Consider the following 22,477-nt stretch of genomic DNA (forward strand, 5'->3'; position numbering starts at 1 on the left):
TCTTTAAAAAAAAGTTTTTTGAGAGCTTTCAGGTTTGCCCAGTATTACTGATGGGGCTGAAACTACACATGACAGTTTAAGGCCAGGTTTTACTGCTTACATTCTAGTGGAGGGACATAGAAAAATGAGAAAAAATGAGGTACCTGAAGAAGGCTGATAAAAATCAAGACCGTCTTTAGAGTGAGTGGGCACTTCCCTGAGGAGGGGTGGCTTTTTTTTTCTTTTGTGCCCTGTTTCAGAACTTTTGATAAATCCCAATGTCACAAAGATTTTTCCTATGTTTTCTTTTAGGAACTTAATTTTAGCTCTTAAAACTTAGCTTCACAATCCATTTCAAGTTAAATGTTCCATCATTACTTGTTGAAAACCCCTTTCATCTTTGAATTACATCTTGCGCTATTGCTGAAAAATCACTTGCTCTGTGTGTGTGTGTGTGTGTGTGTGTGTGTTTTCATGGACAATATTTTGATTCATTGAGTTATATGGTGTCCTTACTCCACCACTACACTGTCCTGATAACCATAGCCTTAGAGTAAGTCTTGAAATTAGGTAATGTAAATTTTCCAATCTTGATCTTTTTTAGAGTTGTTTTAGCTATTCTAGATTTTTTGGTTTTCAATATAAATCTTATGATTAACTTGTCAGTGTCTTCAAAAAGCCTGCTAGGATTTTAACTGGGGTTGCACTGAATCTATAGTACAATTTGGGGAGAGTTGTCATTTAAAAAAAAAATTCTTACTGAGATGACATTAGTTAATAACATTATGTCTCAGGTGTACAACATTCTAGTTTTATTTCTGTATACACTACAGGGTGCACCACCAAAAATTTAGTTTCCATCCTTCACCATGCAGTTGATTAGCTTCCTCCATTTTGCCCTCATCTCCCTCCTTCCCCTCTGGTAATCTCTGCTCTGTTCTCAGTGTCTACATGTTTGTTTTTGTTTGTTTTTCTCTTTTATTCATTTGTTTATATATTCCACATATGAGTGAAACCCTACATTGTTTGTCTTTTGGTTACTTATTTCACTTAACATAATACCCTTAAGGTTCACCAGGGTTGCCAGAGGTAGCTTTTAAGTTAGGAATGTAATTAAAAGGAGTCATTCATGCAAAGTAGGGGAGAAGGTTCTACACAGATGGAGTGAGTAGTAGAGAGGCCCTTTAGGTGGGAAGTAGCATAGCGTTCCCTAGCGAAGATGAGGAAGGAGGCAAGGGTGGCAGAAGCTAGGGTATGAGGTGGGATTGGAATTGTAAGCCAGGGCCAGGCTTTGTGCTCCTTATGGCACAAAGCAAAACATTTGGATTATTCTGGGAAGTGGTGTGAAGGGTTTTGAGCTGGACAAGTGATGTGGTTGTGGTCATTGTGGCAGATGAGCTAGTTTCCTGTTTTTGAAATTGTAAACAGTGCTGCAGTGAACGTCTCTATTCTTATGTGAGAATATTTCTCTAGAAGAGATATGAAAGGGTGGAATCACTAGCTTCCAGGAGATGTGCATTTAAAATTCTTAATAGATATTGATAAAGTGCCCTCCCAAAAGGCTGTGCCTGTTTACCATAATACAGTAGCATATAAAGGTACCTATTTTCCACACCTGGGTAACACATTTTAACCTTTGCCATTCTGGATGGAATGGCATCTTGTTTTAATTTAGACTTTTCACTGTATTTTTATGTTATTTATATGTCTTTTAAATATACATTGTCCTATTCTTCACTCTTATTTTTCCCAAAATGGAGTATTTTTCAGTGATCAGAGCCATTACCAATTTAACCTGCACTTCAGAGGAGCTGGGAAGCTGCTATAGATATTCCAGAGAAGATTTTTTATCTTTATAATGGAAATCGGTAACTAACAGCATGGGCCATTATTCTGCTAATCATAGAAAATTTGCAGGGTATTATGATTATGGTGATGATGATAATCAAGGTTTAGGCGTAGTTCATCTGTAACTTTATAGGACACTGAGTAATACAGAATAAATTACTAAATCTCTCTGAGCCTTTGCTTCCTTATTCATAAAATGGAGATAAAATGCAAATCTCTCTGGATTGTTCCAGGGATTAAATTTAAAGCACCCTGGATACAGAATTTCAGTAGATATGAATTATCCTTTTCCAGAAAGATTTGATAAATTATTCAAGCTTCTGCACAGGTTCTTAAAACAGATGGTTCTTTCCTGGGCTTTTCCAGCTTTTAGTGAAAGGAGCAGGAGCGTTGGTACTGAGTTTAGGATAGCTGTAGGGAGGTTCAACCCAGTGGGCGAAGGAAGACTAGGTGACTGAAAGGGTCTGTGATTCCTAGTTCATGAAGTTTAAAGGGAATTATCAACCAAATCTAAAAGACTTGTAAACATTTGTGGGCTTGGTAGCTGCTACAAACGGAATGTTTCCTTTGGATTACTAATGTAGAAGGGAAAACTGTATTTTTAGATTGCTTTGAAATGACTTTCCCAGTTCTAGAAATGCCATCCATTGTGGAAGTGATACTGAAAAAAGTGAATTCTGTCTTTGAATGTCCAGCAATTTGCCCTACTTTGATATGAAATAAACATTTTTCCCCTTCAGAATTAGTCTTAATATTAGAATCAACTTTACTTATTTAGTATTAGAATCAACCAGATTGCCTTTAATTTTCAGAGTGAAATGGAGAGAAACCAGACATCATCATTATTCTCTATAGTAGCGTAGAAAGTTTGGTTTTTCAAAGTAGGATGGTGTTTGGGGAGCCCTTGATAGGTTTGCTCAGGATAAAAACCTATTCAGTGTTAGGAAAGAAGTAATCTCCAAATATTATTGAGTGGTCACTGAGCATTAGGCCCCATGTTAAATGTTTCACAGTTTCATGAGCACAAAGTAAGGCAACACTAAAAAATTTATCAGATGGGACAGAAAGGCTTTTTTTGTTTGTTTGTTTTAAGAATGACTTGCCATAGTCGAGTCTTTCTAAAGCATTTAACTTAGTTTTCATTGATACAGCTCTTTGTTTTTACATTGATATGTTTTGTATATTAATTTTATTTAGATACAATTCACATAAAATTTACCCTCTGAATTATACAATCCATGACTTCAGTATATCCACAGGTGGTGGCAATCACTACCACTATCTAATTCCAGAACATTTTCATCACTCCCAAAAGAAACTGTATCCATTAGCAGTTACTCCCCGTTTCCCCCAGCTCCTAGCCCCCTGCAACCACTAATCTACTTTCTGTCTCTAGAGATTTGCCTATTGGGACTCCTTTAGATTACCATGATGTTTTCAAGGTTCATCCATGTTGTAGCATGTATCAGCACTTTGTTTCTTCTTATGGCTGAAAAAAATTATATTTGTATACCACATTTTGTTCTTCCACTCATCGGTTGTTGAACATTTGAATTTCTACTTTTTGGCTGCAGGCCCTTTTTCTCCTGTTTAATTTTTTTTAAATAAAATATAATTCTCAGGACAGTTTCAAATGTATAGAAAAATTGAGCAGATAGTAGTAGAGAATTCCCATATTCTTTCCCCAGCTTGCTACACTCACACATTTAACATCTTCCAGTAGTATGGTACATCTGTTACAATTAGTGAACCAATGTTGTTAAATTATTATTAACCAAAGATATCTGTAGTTTTTACCTAACGTCCTTTCTGTGTTCCAAGATCCCACCCAGGACACCGCTTTACAGTTGGTAGTCATGTCTCCCATTTTCATCTCGTATCAAGGGTGTATACTATCAACATGATTTATGACTGTTGACATTGACATTGGTTACCTGATCGCAAGTCTTTGTCAGGTTTCTCCAGGATGTCATTCACCTTCCCACAACTTCATACTGTATTCTTTGGAAGGAAATCTATGCACTGCCCACAGTAAAAGAGTAGGGGTTATATGCCACTACCTCGAGGGCAGAATACCTACATAATTTATTTGGAATTCTTCTGCAGGGGAGATTTGCCTCTCCTGTTTATTTTCTCAATCATCTTTTTCTTTTCTTTTTTTTTTTTAACCAGTATAGACACATGAATATTTATTTTATGCCTTGGGTAATCGAACACTATCCCAGCTTTGGCCATTGGGAGCTCTTTCTTGTCTCCTTGTCCCCTTTGACATACTTCCATTTGTGGGGGTGGTTTTGCTTTTTGGGGTTTTTTTGTTTGTTTCTGTTCTGGTTTTTTTTTTTTTACAAGTCCCCTTACTTTTCTCTTTTCATTTTTAAATAACTAAAATCCCTATAGAAGTTGAATCTAGGAAAACTAACAATGCCTCCTTTCCAGGTAATCGGATTCCTATGCTGATGGAAGAAATATACCTTAGCTGCAGGGGGCTAAGGGGGAGGCATCTGGGATTCTAAGAATGAATAAGACACCTGTCCCAGCCCTCCTGAAGCTTAGTTGAATAGTTCACACAAGTAGTAATTGGTTAATTTGGGATTCAAACACAAATCTGGTAGGCTTGAAACCTTCTGTTATTTGTACTACTTCAAGCTACACATAACTGAGAAGCCTTAGAGGGTAAACACCTCAGAAGCAGAGGATAAGACTTTTTAAAGACTTGCAAGAAAGCTGTTTTCAAATTTGTATCCCGAAGAAACTAGCTACTTTAAGCTGCTATATGTTATGTTAGCCTGCTTCCAATTTCTCAGTGAAAATTCACTGTCATTTTAAAAACACTAATGAAAGATTTACTGTGTAACAACCAATGGCAAAATACAATATATTTATGCTGCGTTTTTATTAGATGCCACCTCAAATTCTTTTCACAAGTAGGTGGGCATTCAATTATGAATATATACTGTTGCTCAGTATTTCACCATAAGATCCCTAGTTATATAACGCACATTATGTTACATTGTGCTGTATTGCTACTTTATTCCCTGAGCTGAGTTAAATGAAGCCAATCTAAAAATCCTGTTACTTCCAAGGATGTGAAGCAAATTAAACAGTGTTCTCTGTCGTCTTGTTTCTCTCCATTGAGAGTAAGGAATGATGACCTGGTGATTTAAAGACACTGAAACTGCAGCCTCCTTTTTTCCCATTTAAGTTTCAAGTTTAGTATTTATTATTACAGTAAAAGTGCTTAATGTTGGCTTTTTTTTTTTTTTTTTAAGGAAGGAAGGAAGGAGAGAGAGAGTGACTCACAGACTGCATCCTTTGGACTTCAGGGGCCATTTTTGTGAAAAGGATTTTTAAAACGGGATTCTGCCAGTTAGTATGTGGCAGAATCAATTTAATTGGTCATGGCCGTTAAAAAAAAGTAACCGTGATCCCTTGTTTTATGAAACCCACTTTAGTTATGTAAGTCTGTGTATGCAAGATCGCAGTATAAAATGTACTTAATACTCTGGTTAAATGTTCAAAGAAGTTGACAATCACAGCTGGAATAAGACTTCTCTTTAGCCCCCCTGCTTTCCCTTCACGCTGAATTTCTACAACTTGTTGGTAGAACTTATCAGCCTTTTCTGAAAACGTTGAGTCAGATACTTTGGGAAACTGAGATGGAGGTAATAGGGACAACGTAACACCCTCTCATGTTCCAGTCTGAGCTCGGGATATAATTAAAACATTAAAATTTCCACTCATCATTCTGGATGAGGACAGAAAACACCAATGAAAATGAGTGATTAACCAGCTATGAAACACAAAAACACTTTTACTGTTACACATTCTTTTACAACCTAACACCGTATACATTTCAGTGCCTTTGCGCCCCCCACCCCCTGCCTCCCATTTTGGGATTTGGGGGCACATATTTTCCTACCTCTTTTTTATTTGCGCGGTTTTTGAAGCACATTAACAGCCTGTGCAACTCCTGGCCCTATTGGCTGGCTAAGCCTGAGGAGTGGAGCATCTTCCTTAATGGCAGGTGGGTGTGAGGAGGAGGAGGCTGAAAGCTCTTGCCGCGTGGGGTAATGCGCAAAGGACCCTCATTGGACTGCGTCGGGAGGAAGTGGGAGCGCTCTGAGGTAGGGCAGGAAAGGGTATAAAGGGGGTGTGTCCACCACACCAGGACTAGAAGAAGCTTTAATAAGAGGCAAAGTACATCTTTGCCACATGGTGTAGGAACGGAGGAGAAACTGGCAGAAGAAAAAGACTACCTAAAAAGGTAACGGCAAGCGTCCCTGCTTCTCAGAACACTCTTAATCCAGGCTTCCAGCCCGGCCTACCCAGGGCCAGGTGAACAGCCGCCACCTCTCCGGCGTCTGCAGGACCTCCTACTCCATGAACTTGCCAAGAGCTGAGCGACTTCGCTCCACACCGCGAAGCCTCCGGGGCTCCAATGGGGAAGACGGTGAGATCGATATCCTGGGAGAGGAGGAAGAAGATGAGGAGGAGGAAGAGGAAGACGAGGAGCCAGAGGGGAGCCAGCGGCCCCTAGAGCAACTGCACCAGCCGGAGCTGCACGGGGCGCGGCGGTGCTCGGGTGCGCTTCCCGGAGAGCGCACCGAGAGCAGCGGCTGCCCGAGCGACTCCTCCGAGTTTGGCCCCAAGTTTAGGGCATCGACGGGATCTGCAGCTGCCTCTGGGGACGCCCCGCAGCCGGCAAAGCCCCCCTACTCATACATCGCGCTCATCACCATGGCCATCCTGCAGAGCCCGCACAAGCGCCTCACGCTTAGCGGCATCTGCGCCTTCATCAGCGGCCGCTTCCCCTACTACCGCCGCAAGTTCCCTGCCTGGCAGAACAGCATCCGACACAACCTCTCGCTCAACGACTGCTTCGTCAAGATACCCCGAGAGCCGGGACACCCGGGCAAGGGCAACTACTGGAGCCTGGACCCCGCCTCCCAGGACATGTTCGACAATGGCAGCTTCCTTCGGCGCAGGAAGCGCTTCAAGCGCCTCCATCCGTCCCCAGGAGCCCACCCGCACCACCCATTTCCCCTGCCCGCTGCGCCCGCCACCCTGCACGGTTCCTATCCTGGCCTGTTGCTCGGGGCCCCGGCACCACTGCAGCCTGTCCTGGGGGCCGCCACGGAGAACCGCCCATGTACGCTGCTACAACCTCATGCGCTCCGCTACCTGCTGCTCTCCGCCCCCGCCTACGCTGAGGCTCCCAGCAAAGCGCATAGTGCGGATCTGGTGACCCCCGGCGCCCTTCCAGCGCTGCAGCCCGCTCTGGGCTCCCAGCCTTGGGAGGGGGGCAAGGGGCTGGCGTCGCTGCCGGGAAGCAGATGCACCTCCTTCAGCATCGAGAGTATCATGCAAGGGGTCCGGGGAGCGAGTACAGGTGCTGCGCAGAGTCGGCCCCCTACCCCGTGGAGCTACTGCCACCTGCTGCAGAGCCCGTCGTGCCTGTTGCATCCCCAGGCCGCCGTCCCCTTGCTCCACGTGTCCGCCGCCGCCGCCGCCGCGGCATCCGCTGCCCGGACGATTGTGCAGCAACAGCAGCAGCCGCAGTACAGTACCAGGGGCTGCGCTCCTAGCAAGGTCGCTTTGCTGAGCCAGCACCTGTCCGCCACCCCGGCGCTACTGGGGTGTCAGCCCGGAGCAGAGGGGCCTCTAGGCTGACGTCGCTGGTTGTCCCTTCAGGCAGAGAGCGGCCCTCGCCGGCCTTTTGAATAGCACCCACACCTACCCTGGCGCGGATTCAGCGAGGCATAAGACGAGCCAAGCTGCAGGGCGGAGCCACCCAGATCCTTCTCTCCTTGCCGCCTGCCCTGGCGTACTCCACCTTGCACAGACGGGACTAGGCGTGTGCATCTGAATCCCACAGCCGAGCAACAACTAATTTTGGTTCTCTGCGAAGTATTTACAAAGGAAAAGTTAACGGTTACTGTTCCCTTAAGACAACCTGAACGTAAACGTTCGATCGCGTCAGCGTCAAGTCTCAGCTTTTCTTTTCCAGTTGTGGCTTCCAGAGCTTTTCTGATTTGCACATTACCAGAGGAATTATGAACATGACTGGGGCATTGTGTTCTGGTATTTAAAGAAATACAAAGAAAATACAGCATCCAATGCACAACGTATTTCTCCGTCTTCACTCCCTAGGAACTGCAGGTATTATTCCCAAGTCCAGTGCAGAATGCTTATGCTCTTTACGTCTTCCTGAAATCGATGTGTAATATAAGTAGAATTTTAATTTCAGAGGATTTATTTCTGATCTGTGTGTCTGATGTGCCATCTTCCGTAGAGAGATGTTAAAATTATGCCTAACTATACAGACTAAATAAAATGCTAAATCACATGACATCGTTTATTTTATATTATTTCTTATTATTCACTTTCTAAATGAAACTTCTTTTAAAACGTGGTTCTTCCCTCCCAATTAAACAATTTAGTTTGACAATTATTTTCAAAATAGCTTCTAAAACTTCCAAATATTTGAAGTTGAAAAAGTTGTCTTTAAAAATATGGAATGTAGTGGTCAAAGTTTATCGGGGGAGGGAGGAGGCAATTTAAAAAATAGAACTTTCAAAACCAGGACCCAAAGAAGAGAGAAATATCAAATGCAGCATTCGGATCCCATAATTTGCAATTTTAAAAAACTCTCCAGGCAGGTGCCTTCTAGGGACTCCAATTCCCTTTCTTTAGAAAGAACTCCGCCCCCCACCGGCCCCCGAAAAGAATTTCTGAAAGAACTTTGCAACCAGAAAGGTTTCACTGTACTCAGCTTCTGGTGACTGGGTGGGAGGGAAACAAGACGAAGACGTTCATCAAGAAATACTTCAGCCAGAGAAAGCAAATATCTAGAGACACTGCTGCTCTCCCTGAAGTGGGTAGGGCTCACGTTTCTAAAGAATTGTATTTCGGGCCGCTTTGGAAGAAGCCACTCCGTGAGCGTAAGAAAGGTCGTTCCACCTCATCTACTCAATTTCCAGTTATGAATTTCTCTTTCCAGGAGGGAGGGAACATATAGAGACACACGTTTTTACAGGTCCAGTTTTACTCCAGCTTCTCATCTCCATTCCATTACTCGGAACTTCCGCCTGTGATCCCCACCTCCTCCTGGCTTGCAGCAGTTCGGTTCCGGGGATGTCCTGGAAAATTGTTAATCCCAGCCCCTTGGTAGCCGCCGGACGAGAGCTTCGAGCTTCCGATTCTGCCCTCCGCTCTGCACCTGTCGTCTTCGCCCGCAGGTCAGGCAACACCAGTTGCCTATGTTGGCCTCTATTCTCGGCCTGCAGGCGATCCCTCAAACCCCCCTCATCCCCTTCATTCCCTTCTCTCTCTCAGGCTTTGCCCAAGAGTGAACTCAGGCTGTCTCACTTTCACCACCTCAGCTTTAAGATCCTTTAGGCAAATTCTGCAAGTCTGGTCTAAGAGTCTGGAAACAAGCGAGAATAAAAAGGGAGCCAATTCCAAGCCAACAACTCACCCGTTCACATTCCAATTCCACCTTGCCCCTTGTGCAGAAACTCTCCAGGCCCACATTCATTCATTTATTCGGTCAACAAACGTCGGAGCGCCGGTTACAACCGCGGATGAACACAGAGCCGAGCCGCAACTCTCCCGCACGCCCCCTGAGGAGGCGCGGAGTCTTCTTTCCCGCGGCCCAGGCCAGACCAGCCGAGCTACGCACACGGGTGACTGCAGGGTGGTGCTCGGCCCAAGCCAGCTTCCCAAGCTCCAAATTATTACCGAATGAAACCACGTCGAACAATGAATTTTCCAGCAAAATATCGATTCGGTGGAATAGTAAATAACTGTTCTTCTCTAATCAAAACGCGGCGCTCAGGTCCACCTGGACGGAGAGCCGCGACTGCGCAGAGAGGCCGGGCCTTGACGCGGGCTCGCGCAGTGGGACCCGCGAGGCTCGCTCAGCCGACCGCGCCCGGTGCCTCAGCGGTTGCGAGCCGACCCACGACGACGAGCGCTTGCCGAGCCATTTCTGCTGGCGGGGCTGGCGCGTTCCCGCCGGCTTTGCGGCGGCGCCACAGCCTCCTGGGCAGGGACGGCCGGCGTCGGGAATGTGCTGAGGGCGCGTGGTGCTCGGCACAGTGGGCAGGCCGGGCCGCGTTCTGGACCGCGCCGAGCGCGAGGATGCAGGTTTGGTTCCCAGCCCCAGCCCCGGTGGTTCTGAGTAGGGACGTCAGGGCGCCTCAGGCTTCCGAGGCTTCTGGCCGCCTCCCAAGGCTTGGGCAAGAATGCGGGTCCACGTTAAACCCTCACGCCTGAGGCACATTGCTTCCGAGTTGCTTGAAGGGATGGGGGTCCGGGGTCATCTTCAACCCTCGGGCTCGTCTTCCTGAGGCCAGGCTAACTGGATAACTCCAGAGCAGCTGGGGTAGTGGAGCCTAAGGGCTGGAGCAGAGTGCGAAGGATTTGGGAGGCACAGAGGGGCTGGGGCGAGGGCAAAACGGAAACCGGGGAAAAGCAACCCTCCCTGAGGTTCTGCACGCTGATAATAACACTATTAATAATAATAGTAACAATATCAACTACTCGTTCTCCTGCTCCCAATCTGCAGGCAGTGAATTGCCCTTTAATTCTCCCAGCACCCAATTTAGAAGACACTACGGAAACTCCATTATACAGATAAGAAATTTGCGACTTAGAGAAATTAAGAAACTCCCCCGAGGACCCTTAGGCAGTGGTCCTGGGCCCCGTCTGGTTCCTGAATTACTAGCCTTATGGGCGCTCGCGACTTTCTTCTGCCTGGGCCTCGTGTGGGTTGCAGAGGCCCAGGCCTTCAAGGAGACTGGGGTCCCAAATCCTCCTTGCAAGCTCCGCACGCCAGCAAGCTCCGCACGCCAGCAAGCTCATTTCTCTCCCCAAGACGCGGACTCCCCAAGGTTCGGCGCAGTCAGAGCCCCACCCCTGCGCCCTGGCTCCGCTCTTTGCGTTTCCCGAGGTAGTGCCCGGGAGGAGCTGTGGACATGGCCTAGCCCACACCGGACTAGAGGATTCCGCCTAACCCATGGCCCCCAGAGAGGAGTCAGCAGAGGGTGATTTTCACTCGTTCCCTTCCTGCTCCCCAGGAACCGAGGCACCCCTCGACGTAGGCGTCCGCAGTACCACGAACTCCGCCTGCAGGGCTGGAGCTGCCGCTTCCTCCCCGCTGCGAGCCTTCGGTGGTGGAGGTAGGCAGCCCATACCCCGCACAGCCCCACGCAGCCGCGCTAAGCCACAGGGAATCTTGACCCTGCTCCACTTCGCGCCCCTCGCGGGCACTGGATCCAGATGTACTCAGGAAGCTGAGCTAAACCCGCCTAGGGAGAGGCGGAGGGGTCGGGGACCCCGGGCTGGGGAAGGACCAGCCCTCAGTCACCCTCCGGTCCGGGCTGCAGAGATAGGAGTGGAGGTGGGGACCCCTTGCAGAGAAGGAGGGAGAGCGTCCGGGGGTCGGGAGGACTGGAGTCCCCCAAGGTGGCCGAAGGCTGCAAGCCTGGGTGCTTATCGGTAGCCTGCACGCCCCGCGCCTTGCAACCTGGCCCCAAGGTAACGTTCTATTTGCTCTGTTCCAGCGTACATCGGGAATCCCAAATGCTTGGTACTTGCTTTTTCAAGGGAACGTAGCTCATGATTCAGGAACCTCTCTCATCTCTCATCTTTCTCCCTAAACCAGACACCCGCTTTCCTTTCATTTTGACTTGGATGCAATAACAGACAGTAGAAAATCTAGAGAAAGAGTAGACTACGAAAATGGAATCAAAATGGCGATAAGAATGAGCAAGGCTGGGGGAGAGAGAGAGAGCAAATTTCATTTTCTAAGAATTTGAGCCCGTCCTTCACATTTTATTGAAGTGTGGGGGACTCATAGCTCTCATTTTCCCCAGCATTTAGGAAGAATGTTTAGAAATGTCTTCCCACGTTAGCATATGACTCCAGTCTAAATTGTAATCTTAGTCTAATTGCTAATGTCACCTTTCTGTAATTTCTACAAAAATAGTTTAATCTTAATGGCCATATTTTTATATCAACACTGAAATTATTTAAATGGGTTTTAACCATTCATGATTCCATATACATCACTAGGTGCAAACAATTTAAATAGATACTAGCTATTAATACCAAAATTTGCCCCACAAAAACAAAAACAAAACAAAAAACCAAGAAAATCAGGTGTGGGTTAAAAAAAGGATTTGAAGACTCAGTCTGAAATTCAGTTTAACATTGGTTTCCTATTGCTCAACTACCTTAATATTATCACGGTTTATAAGTTAAAATTAAGGTGACTGTATTATCATGTTATTCAAGGTATCTGTTGTATAAGAGACATGCTATATTTCAAGCAGTGTTTTATCCTTTATTGAAAATTTTTCTATAATGGAAATTTCTAAACATATACACAGGTGGAGAAATTAATATAATTAACCTCTGTGTACCCCTTGGCTGGGCTAATCTTTATCTGCTGACAGTCCTTTCTTACTGGATTATTTTAAATCAAATCCCAGATATCCTATCATTCCATCCACGGATGTTTTTGAACATTTGTTTAAACACTAGGTATTCCATCAGTGTGACCACAATACTGTTACCACCACACCTAAATGATTCGATAATAGCATCAATTTATCCAAGCTGTACTTGAATATCTTCAGTCCTTTCAGAACTGTTTTCGTTCAGTTGGCTGGTTTGAATCAGGATGCAAATAAGGGCTACACAATTTGGTTGATAGAGTCTCTTAGGTCTCTTTTAGGTTTCACCAGTCTTTTTTTTTTTTTTTTTAATTGCATTTTTGTTGTTGAAACTGGGCTGTCTTCAAGAATTTGGCATTCTTGATCTTGTGGTTACAGATAATATTCTAATAATATTTAAAGATATTCCCAGGGATAAAGTTATTTATTTAGACTTTTGAGTATTAGCAAATGATAATATTGTTCGTGGAGAGGCAGGGCTTAGTTAAGATACCTTTAAGAGTCAATGGTTGAGAAAACATTATTTTATTAGGGCAAGTGTGACTCTGGCATAATTTTTTCCTAAATGTAAATAAAACATTTTCTTACAACTATAAACATGAGATTATTTTCCGTATATTTATAGAAATATAAAATTACCAATCAAATGTTTTGTCTAAAAATTTAAATCTAGTCTTATTTTGGCATGAATGAACCTCTTTGCACCTTTAAAATTTTAGTTGAAGTTCCAAAGACATGTTTCAAAATTTTATGTTTTATATTGTTTTGTATTTCAGAATGAAAATTGGTAACATTTATTGAGGGCAGGGGTAGGGGAATAGCATAAATTCTGTGCTCATGAGAAGAAAATTCATTTTAGGATAATTCTAAATTAAACAGCTTTAGGAATTGTGAAATATGAAAGAAATTAGACTGGACAGAAAAAAATTGCACTTTAACATAAGAAATATGTTTAATAAAAATTAAAAGATGCCAATTTGTGGGGAGTCTTTATAATTTTAATGAGTATGTGTACTAAATACAATTTCCATTTCCACTCTTCCATTTTACATTGGGTTTTCATTATCATTTGTCTCCTTCTGCAGTTATTTGCAGAGATTTCAGTGTCCCCCAGTCTCTGGAATCCTTGTGTAGGTAGAGATCAAATCTTAGTCATCTTTGTATCCCAAACAATTCCCAGCATGTTGTCACCAATACATGTGAATTTTTTTTTTAATTTGAAGATCTAATGGGCTTTATTCAACAATTCATGAATTGCAAAGCATCCCATCTAGTAAATAGGAGGGCTCTCTCCACATGAAATTAATTTGAATCTATTGTATCTATAATATAAGTGTGTAAAAGAGTGGTACATATTTTGGGCTCTAATTTAAGGTTAGATGGGCCTAAATATTATTCAAATTATAAATGTTGTTCAAAAAGTATTATTCACCTAGAACAAATAGAGATTTTAGGTAAAACTGGATTTGTATGTTCTAATACCTTAATTAATAGGTCATACTCTTAATCATTTGATACTTGTTTGGTAAATAGCTGGTATTTTATATAATGCTGTTGGGTATTTTTTGTTTACCTGAATTTCCAGATTCACTGCATTCAGCACTTTATCAATATGCTATCACATATCAAATCTGTATATGATATACAAATATGTATATACACATATATTTGATATTCAATAGTTTTGAAATGTTAATCCTGGAGTAGATTTCCAATGTTTACTGAAACTATTTAAATACCTACTGTAGGGAAACAGCTTCTGTTTGTTAAATAAAACTTAGAATCATGTTTTCTCAGAGAATAGCCCAGTTTCCAAGGATAGGTAGTAGTGAGGAATTGGGTCTCTGGATGAAAAGTATGTTGGTTTGCAATTCAGTTCTGCCTCTTACTAGCTCTGTGACCTGGGACAAACAACTTAATCTCTCAAAGTCTCAATTTCCCCATGTATGCATCTATACAATGGTGATAATTATAGATTTCATTGTGAAGATTACCTGAAATAATGCACATGAAGTGCTTAGCCTGGCATGGGGTAAATGCTCTATAAATGTTAACTGTTATTTAATGATGATAATAACTATGACGTATCCCTAAGTATTGGTGGAACCTTGCCTAATACCCTTTTTCTTGTGTCGTGGTCAGTCTTTACATGGAGGGCATCTTTTATTTCCTGTTCCACGTGGGTGGTGTACTGGGCATGCTGTTTCTTTCCTGTCAGAAGTTTCCCAGTGCAGGTCTCCTACTAGCTTAGCTCAACCTTCTGGTGTGAGGACAATCAAGTGCATCATCACTTCCCAAAGACCAGTATGGTGAAGTACACACCCTTTGGGTAAATTCTTCCTGTTTATAAAGAGAATTGCTCTTGTCTACCACTGAAGCCCCGTAGAATAACATGAAGTCACCACAACACCTCTAAAATTAGAATTAGCACAGGAGCATCCTCCTCTCGAATAAATCACCTGCTTCATTTCTGCCCAGCTTAATTTTCACTTGATTTGTCGATTTGGTTTTCACTCATTCACCCAGATAATGTTGATTGAACAATTACTCTGTGCAAAGTACTGTGCTGGAAGCAAGGGATAATACAATGATGAACAGGACAGATGCAGCCCCCACCACCAGGGCTTAGAGTCCAGACACAGACAAGAAAGCAGGCAACTATAGGATTGTATGATATGGGCAATGCTGGGTAAGCCCACGGGTTGTGAGAGCCATAGAGAGACAGTGCGTGCATGCAGCTCCATAGCAGAGGGCACCAGCTTCTCAGTCACGCTCATCAATGAGATTGGAGGCGGTGAGAGAGTCACAGGCTCTAGTTTGTCTTCATGGGTTCCAATTGGCTCTGGTGGGTTCCCGATTGTCCTTGCTTGCCCCATCTGGTGTAGCTTTTCTTCAGCCTGCAGTGACCTCCGTCCCCCGCCAGGCACAGAGGCATCAGCCTGCAGTAGTTCTTTACCAGTTCCTGCAGTTGCATGAAGTTTAATCCCTGTAATACATCCCTTATTGCATATTGCTCATGGTGGTTCTGCTTCTCGGATTGAATCCTAGCATACATTTCCCCTTTGGGTTATAAATGTCTTGTGGGAATGGGCCATATAATATCTTTTTTCTTCTGGAATATAAACCAGGGGTCAGCAAAATCTTATCTTAGGCTTCATGGGCCACTTATAATCTGTCACTTTTCCTTTTCTTCCTCTCTTTCTTCTACTTCATCTTCTTTTCCTCCTCTTCTCTTTTCTCTCTCTTCTCCTCTTCACAACCTTTCAAAAATGTAAAACCATTCTTAGCTGACAGACCATACAAATTCAGCCCATAGTTTGCTGGCTCTGGTCTTTTGTAGGCCAATGGCTCTCAGAGAAGTGGCACCACACTCTAGGGAGGGATTTTTGTGTTTTGGGCTCAGTGATTGGGAAGCATTACTGACATTTTTTGAGTTGAGGTTTAGGATTGATTAACGTCCTGAAATATACCAGACAGTCCCACTCAAGGAAGAAAACCATTCATTTGAATTTGAATTACCAGTAGAACACCACCTGCAACCGTCTGCATTTGTAGCTGTCGCTGTCATGGTGATTTACATGTTTAAACGTACGCACATGTCTAGTTCACGGTCTTCAAGGTTAGCCTTACCTGAGCATTTGGAAAAATATTAACTTTTATTTCTTTAAGTATTTTTTCTGTCCCTTCTCCTCCTCCACCCCATTCCAAATATATATATATTAGCATATGTTAGGCTTCTTTTTAAAATTTTTTAATTTTGGGGGGGTAATTAGGTTTATTTATTTTTCTTTTTAATGGAGGTATGGGGGATTGAACCCAGGACTTCATGCATGCTAGGCAAGCACTATACTATTGAGCTATATCCTCCCCACTTAGGCTTCTTGAAGTTGTCTGATAGCTCACTGCTGCTCTGTTAAATTTTTTGAAATATTTTTTTCTCTCTGTTTCATTTTGGGTAATTTCTATTGCTGTGTTTTAAAATTTACTTATCTTTTGTTATGCAATGTCTGATCTGCTGTTAATCTCATCCAGTGTATTTTTTTAATCTCACACATTGTAACGTTCATCTCTAGAAGTTGAACTTGGGTCTTTTCCTCGATCTCCCGTGTCTCTGGTTAAAATGCTCAGTCTTTAGCTTCTGGAACATATGGAATAGAGTTACATGAACTTTTCAAATGTACTTGTGTACTAGTTCTGTAATTTCTGTCATTTCTGGATTGGTTTTGATTTATTTTTGTGTGTTGTATTTTCTTGCCTCTTCACAGCCCTGATAATTTTTGATTGGATGACAGACACTGTGAATTTTACCTTGTTGGGTATGTGATAGGTTTGTATTCCTATAAATATTCTTGAGCTTTGTTCTGTCACAGCATTAAGCTACTCGGAAAGGGTCTGAGCCTCTCAGACCTTGCTTCATTGGGCGATAAGAACAGTATTTGGTCTAGGGCTTGTTTTGCGTCATAATGAGGAAAAACCCATCTCCATTGAGGTTTTCCACTCTGACTGATGACAACAGACACTAATTGTGGCCCCATGTGAGCACCCACTGCTTTTCCCTCGTGGATCGTTCTTTCTCCAGTTTCAGGTAGTTTTCTCACACAGATGCTCTGGTCAGGGCTCTGCCGGATGCACAGGGAGATGAGTGTTTGCTTCAGTTCTGAGCAGCACTCTTCTCCCCAGTACCCTGCTTGGGGAATTCTAGCCTTCCCAGACTCCCAGCTCTGTCCTCTGCGCTCAGGAACACCCCTAGGCTCTGTCTGCATCCCCTTCCCTGTGCTGTGGCCTGGGAACCCTCCCAAGGCAGTAAACTGGGACAGTGGAAGGGCTCACCTCGTTTGTTTCCCGAATCTGGGGAATTGCTGTTCTTTGTTGCTTAATTCTGGTGTCTTGAAGACCATTATTTCATACCTTTTGTCAGTTTTTTAGTTGTTTCAGGTGAGAGGGTAATTTTGATCTCTCTTACTGTAAGTCATTTACCCAAGCATTTGTACATCAAAATACATATAATTTTATTTTAAGCTACTTTCATTTTAAATCTTTAACTTCCATCTAGCGCATTACATCGATTATTTGGAAATTGAGATTATATTATCTATCAATTTTATTTAAGCTTTAAGCATAGTAAATGGAGACATTTCAAAGTAGTCGTTAGACAAAGGGAGATTGTGTCTGATAGGGTGAGAATCACGGCTCTCATACCTAGAGTGACTTTTTAATTTATTATGCACATGGGGACACTATTGAAAGTGAACGGGGTGCTGGGAATAATATCAGGACTGTGTCCAGGACAAGACCGCCCAGGTGGCCTGGGACATATTTGTGCCCCACCTCCACTCTGCCTTGAATAACGCATTACTTAATCCCACAACCTTTACTGACCTGGCTTTGCCAGTGCTGGCATTGCCAAGATCAATAAGGCAAAGTCCTTGCCTGAGGAGTTGACCGGGTGCAATTTATTATAATCTAGTATGATCTGTGTTCTGACAGAGGATCGATCCTATACGGCCTGGTGAGGAGCACGTCTAACCCCACTGGAGAGGTGGCTAGGGCAGCTCCACAGAGGAGATGGGTCCTGAAGTGTGTTCATTGAGTTCTCGGGCTGAGAGGGGAGAGGGAAATATATTCAGGCAGTGTGTGTGGAGGCCAGAGCCAGGGAAACGCAGTGTGATGAGACAGTGATTCTGACTGGCTGGAGAACGAGATGCCTGCAGAGATGGGGAAAGGAGGGAGAACATAACTCTCTCACAGCAGTAGCGGTTAGAGATCAGTGCTCATCCCATGTGCTCAACACTGGCCATATTGGACCCTTTACTTAACTGATTAAATCTGTTAACAACGCTATTTCCAAATAAGATCACAGTCTTAGGTTTCTGGGAAGGACATGAATTTTGCAGGGGTCACTGATCGACCCAGAGGCAAATAAGTAGCAAAGAATATTGTAGAAGCTTTCAGAAGTTGGAGAGGGAGGCAGGAGTAAAGGAAGGATTTTAAATTCCAAGATGGGAGAGACTTAAACATGTTACTCTGTTGAATACATGACGAGACCTGCAGATGGAAAGGTCAGATTCTGGACCAAGAGCAAGGAATGATGGTGCTACTCTCGAGGAGTAGCGGGCTGGAGCACAGGTGCATGTAACAACGGTGGGCAGCACTGGGGGTAGGAGGGGGTGGGACAGGTGTGTGCAGATGCAAATGTGTTCATGGGTGGAGGGGGCAAAATGCTGAGCGGGCTGAAGCATGACTGTGCGGCCCTGTGCGTGTTGGAGGTGTTCAGTGAGCAAATCAGGAGCAGATGTTGAAGTGAGCAGCTGAAACAACAGCTTGTGAAACTAGCCCTCCTTTGTGGGTTGAGAATTAGTTAAGGATTCTGGCCATGGGAACCAAGAAGAGGAGGGTAATCTGTTCATGCCTATTATAGAGCTTTGGGGGAGCAGTTTCCGTGTCAGCCTGGAGAATGTCCCTAAGGGCCAGAGAGAAAAGCCCTGCCTACAAGGGCGCCTGTCCCTGACTTTGAGATGAAGTCTTCATCTAGCACTTGGGTTGCCCTCCATGTCATGGCCCTAGACTGTGGCAGTGGGAGGGAGTCAATATGGAAAAGGATGGAGGGATAAGAATGTATCCAACGTTGGTATAGAAAGAGAATTCCCCAAGGTAATTCAGGCAGGGTGGTGGCGGTGCGGGTGGATATTAGAAGCCCTCAATGTCAGATGGAATTCAGTTCACAGAGAGCAGAGCCAGTTGCCACTTGGACTCCTGTGTTGGCCTTAATTTTCTCCTCAGACTTGAGGACTGCTCTTCAAGGCGAACTCAAGAAGGGAAACCCATGAGCACTTCCAAGTGGTAGAATCACAAATCAGCTGGATAGCCCCTCCTCTCTCCCCATTCTATTGCTTCAGTGTTCCTTTGCCTCTTAACCTTAGCGTCTATGTGAAGAACCAGTGGGTTTTAGGAATAATTATTCCAAATAAAATCCCTAGGGCAGTCTGTTTCTCAAATGGAGGGAAAGGCTTAAAATAATGTAAAAACTTTCGCAGGGCTTATTTCTATCACATCGGTTTTGGGTCCATAGGGAGGAACCTTTTCTGGATCAAACTGTTTAATCATTGTGGAGATCCTGGCCTAAAATCAGAGCAGATAAAAACCATTTTTGGAGAGTTGAAATTCTAACCTTTAATCATGTAAAACAACCGAGCCTTAGCCCTGCATTTTTACATCCACGTTTCAGTGAGGCGCTGCTACAGCTAGAATAGTCGTTCTCAACCAGGAGTGATTTTGCCTCCCAGGGGACATGTGGCCGTGTCTGGAGACATTTTTTCCCTCCACTTTTAAAAATTGTGGCAAAACACATGTAATATAAAACTTTACCATTTCGACCACTTTTAAGTGGACAATTCAGTGGCTTTAAGTACATCCACACTGTTGTGACTCCATCACCACTAGCCAGCTCCAGAACGCTTTTCATTTTGGAAAACTGAAACTGTACCCATTAAACAATGACTCCTCATTCCTTCCTCCCTCCAGTCCCTGGCAACCACCATTTACTTTCTGTCTCTATGAATCTGATGACCCTAGATATCTCACATAAGTGGAATCATACTGTCTGGAGGCATTTTTTAATTGTTGCAACTGGGGAAGGGGTGCTCCTGGTGTCTTGTGGCAAGGATGCTGCTCAACATCCTGCAAGACACAGCATAGCCACTCCTCCAACACTGCATTATCCAACCCCAAATGGCAGTCAAAGAAACTCTGAACTAAAAGAGTTCCATTCATAATCTCAAACTGTAGCGTATTAATCAGTAGATCCTAGTTATGCTGCAGTAATAACCAACCTCTGAATCTCTGTGACTTAACACAAAAAAGTTTAATTTTCGCTCTAACACGAGGCATCCTTAGTCAGTGACCTAGGCATGTTGAAGTGTGCAGTGGCTTTTAAAGTTTCCATTGGAAGTGCCCACTCACTTTCATTCACATCCCTCTGGCCAGATCAAACCACATGCCTGTGCCTCACTTCAAAGGGAGTGAGGAAGCACATGTGTCCTCTGTGCCTGTTAGAAAGACAGCCAACACACAGCAGTTAAAAACCAACTTCGTGGTGTTAGCACCTACTTGACGTGCTCACCGGTATCCAGAGCAAGCCTTCCAGCAGGAGGGCTCAGGCTGCCTGTCAAGGAATGTGCTGTCCACTAGGGTCATTCGATGACTACCTTGCTCTGCATCCTCATGTCTTGTTGTCAGATTGGCTCCTGCTCTCCTTCCAGACTTCCCATTGCATCTGCTCCATCTCCTTTTTGGAGCCTTAGTTGACCTGCTTCTTTAACTGCAGACCCACTTCTTTTGGTCTCAGGTGATGAGTCAGCTATACTTGGGGCATCCTGGTACTTCCTGGGACCTCAATTTTCATGATTTTGACCTATAGTAGTGTGTATCTGCCAATCTCAAAATCTGAATTTATCCCTCTTTTTTAAATAGGCTTTATTTTTTAGAGCAGTATTAGGGTCACAGCACAATTGGTGGAAAGTACAGATATTTCTCACATACTGTCTCCCCTCCCCATGCATAGTCTCCTCTATTACCAACATCCCCCTGCCCCTAGAGAGGTACATTTGTTACAGCTGATGAACCTACATTGACATGTCATTATCTCCCAAAGTCCATAGTCCATAGTTTACATTATGGACAAATCTGTAATGACATGTATCCACCATTACAGTGTCATGAAGAGTAGTTTCACTGCCCTAAAATCCCCTGTGCTCTGCTCATTCATCTCTCCCTCCCCCTAAACCCACAACCACTGATCTTTATACCGTCTCCATGGTTTTGGCTTTTCTAGAGTGCCATATGGTTGGAATTATGTAGAGTAGCCTTTTCACATTGGCTTCTTTCACTTAGTAATATGCATTTAAGTCGACTCCATGTCTTTTCATGGCTTGATAGCTCATTTCTTTTTAGTGCTGTGTAATTTCCATTGTCTGGACACATCACAATTTATTTCTTCATTCACCTACTGAAGGACGTCTTGGTTGCTCCCAGGCTGTTAGCCACTTTTCAGACTGTGATTTAGCAGCAATTATTCTGAGACTCAGGTGTGATTTGGAAGAAATTTCAAGTGTTTAAAAGTGAATTCTTACCTTCCATCCAATAGGTCATTAAAAAAAAAAAATCTGGTGATTTTTCATGCTGTCTGTGCACCAGAATCACTGCCCTTAAAAATACTCTGATGCTGGGCTCCATTTCAAGTGATTCTAAATTAATTGTTTGGATTTTTCATATGTAGCCAGGACTGAAAAATCATTGCTTTATCTTTCCTGTTGGAGCGCGTTTTGCGTAGAAGTCATCCTAGTTGGTCCCATGAAGACATTAGTCTCCTTAGAAGTTAGAACCTCTGTTCTGATAGGCAGTTGATTAGTAACTCCTGCTTTCGTAACTTTTTTGTCCTTTCTCCACTATAGGACCCAGAACCGTGGGAACCATGACTGAATCAAAATTTATTTATGCATGTGAGATTTTAAGCTATTTTTTGAGGAAAATCTTGCTCCTAACAGAGTTGCTCTTGAGACTCACATCCATGTGCAAATGAAATGGGCCTTTGCCTCAGTGAGAAAAAAACCCAATACCCATCAATACTGAAGGCTAACTGTAATGAGCGCCATACTGAGCACTTTTACATACATTATTTAAAATCCTTTTCTTTAAAGCTCCGGTTTGCATCTACTATCAGGGTGGCAATTTATGTAGAAGCTACATAAAGTAAGAGAAAGCTTTTTAATTTTTTTTTACCTTATTATTAAATGTGGAACATTTTTTCTCCCAAGACCAATATATTTTTCTATTTTAATTTATTTTAAATTTTATTGAGGTATAATCAACATAACATTATATTAGTTTCAAGTGTACAACAGGATTTGATATATATATATATATATATATATATATATATATATATTCAAAACGATCACCACAGTAAGTCCAGTGAACATCCATCACCTCACATAGTTACAAAATATTTTTTCTCGTGATGAGAACTTTCAGTTCTTGACAGAAGCATGGGAGGCTGGTATTATTATCACCTCTCTTGCAGCTGACAAAACTGAGGTCCAGAAAGACTAATTGTAATTTCTTTTTTTTTTCTTGTATATATGTTTTATTGAAATATAGACAATTTACAATGTGTCAATTTCTGGTCTATAGCA

At 43.3% G+C, this 22,477-nt stretch overlaps 1 protein-coding gene across 1 annotated transcript; it reads left to right on the forward strand.

The window, feature by feature from the left end:
- The first annotated feature begins 5,069 nt into the window (after positions 1 to 5,069).
- Positions 5,070 to 8,166, forward strand: LOC105106217 (forkhead box protein D4-like 1). The gene has a single exon (XM_011000059.3). The coding sequence runs from the start codon at positions 6,208 to 6,210 to the stop codon at positions 7,495 to 7,497; it is 1,290 nt and encodes a 429-aa protein (XP_010998361.2). The 5' UTR covers positions 5,070 to 6,207; the 3' UTR covers positions 7,498 to 8,166.
- The last annotated feature ends 14,311 nt before the right edge of the window (positions 8,167 to 22,477 follow it).

This window comes from Camelus dromedarius, chromosome 10 (assembly GCF_036321535.1).
Source record: "Camelus dromedarius isolate mCamDro1 chromosome 10, mCamDro1.pat, whole genome shotgun sequence".
Lineage (NCBI taxonomy): Eukaryota > Metazoa > Chordata > Mammalia > Artiodactyla > Camelidae > Camelus > Camelus dromedarius.

What these genes read in the sequence shown, in the direction of transcription:
- LOC105106217 (XM_011000059.3), top strand. Translation starts at nt 6,208, where the DNA reads ATGAACTTGCCAAGAGCTGAGCGACTTCGCTCCACACCGCGAAGCCTC.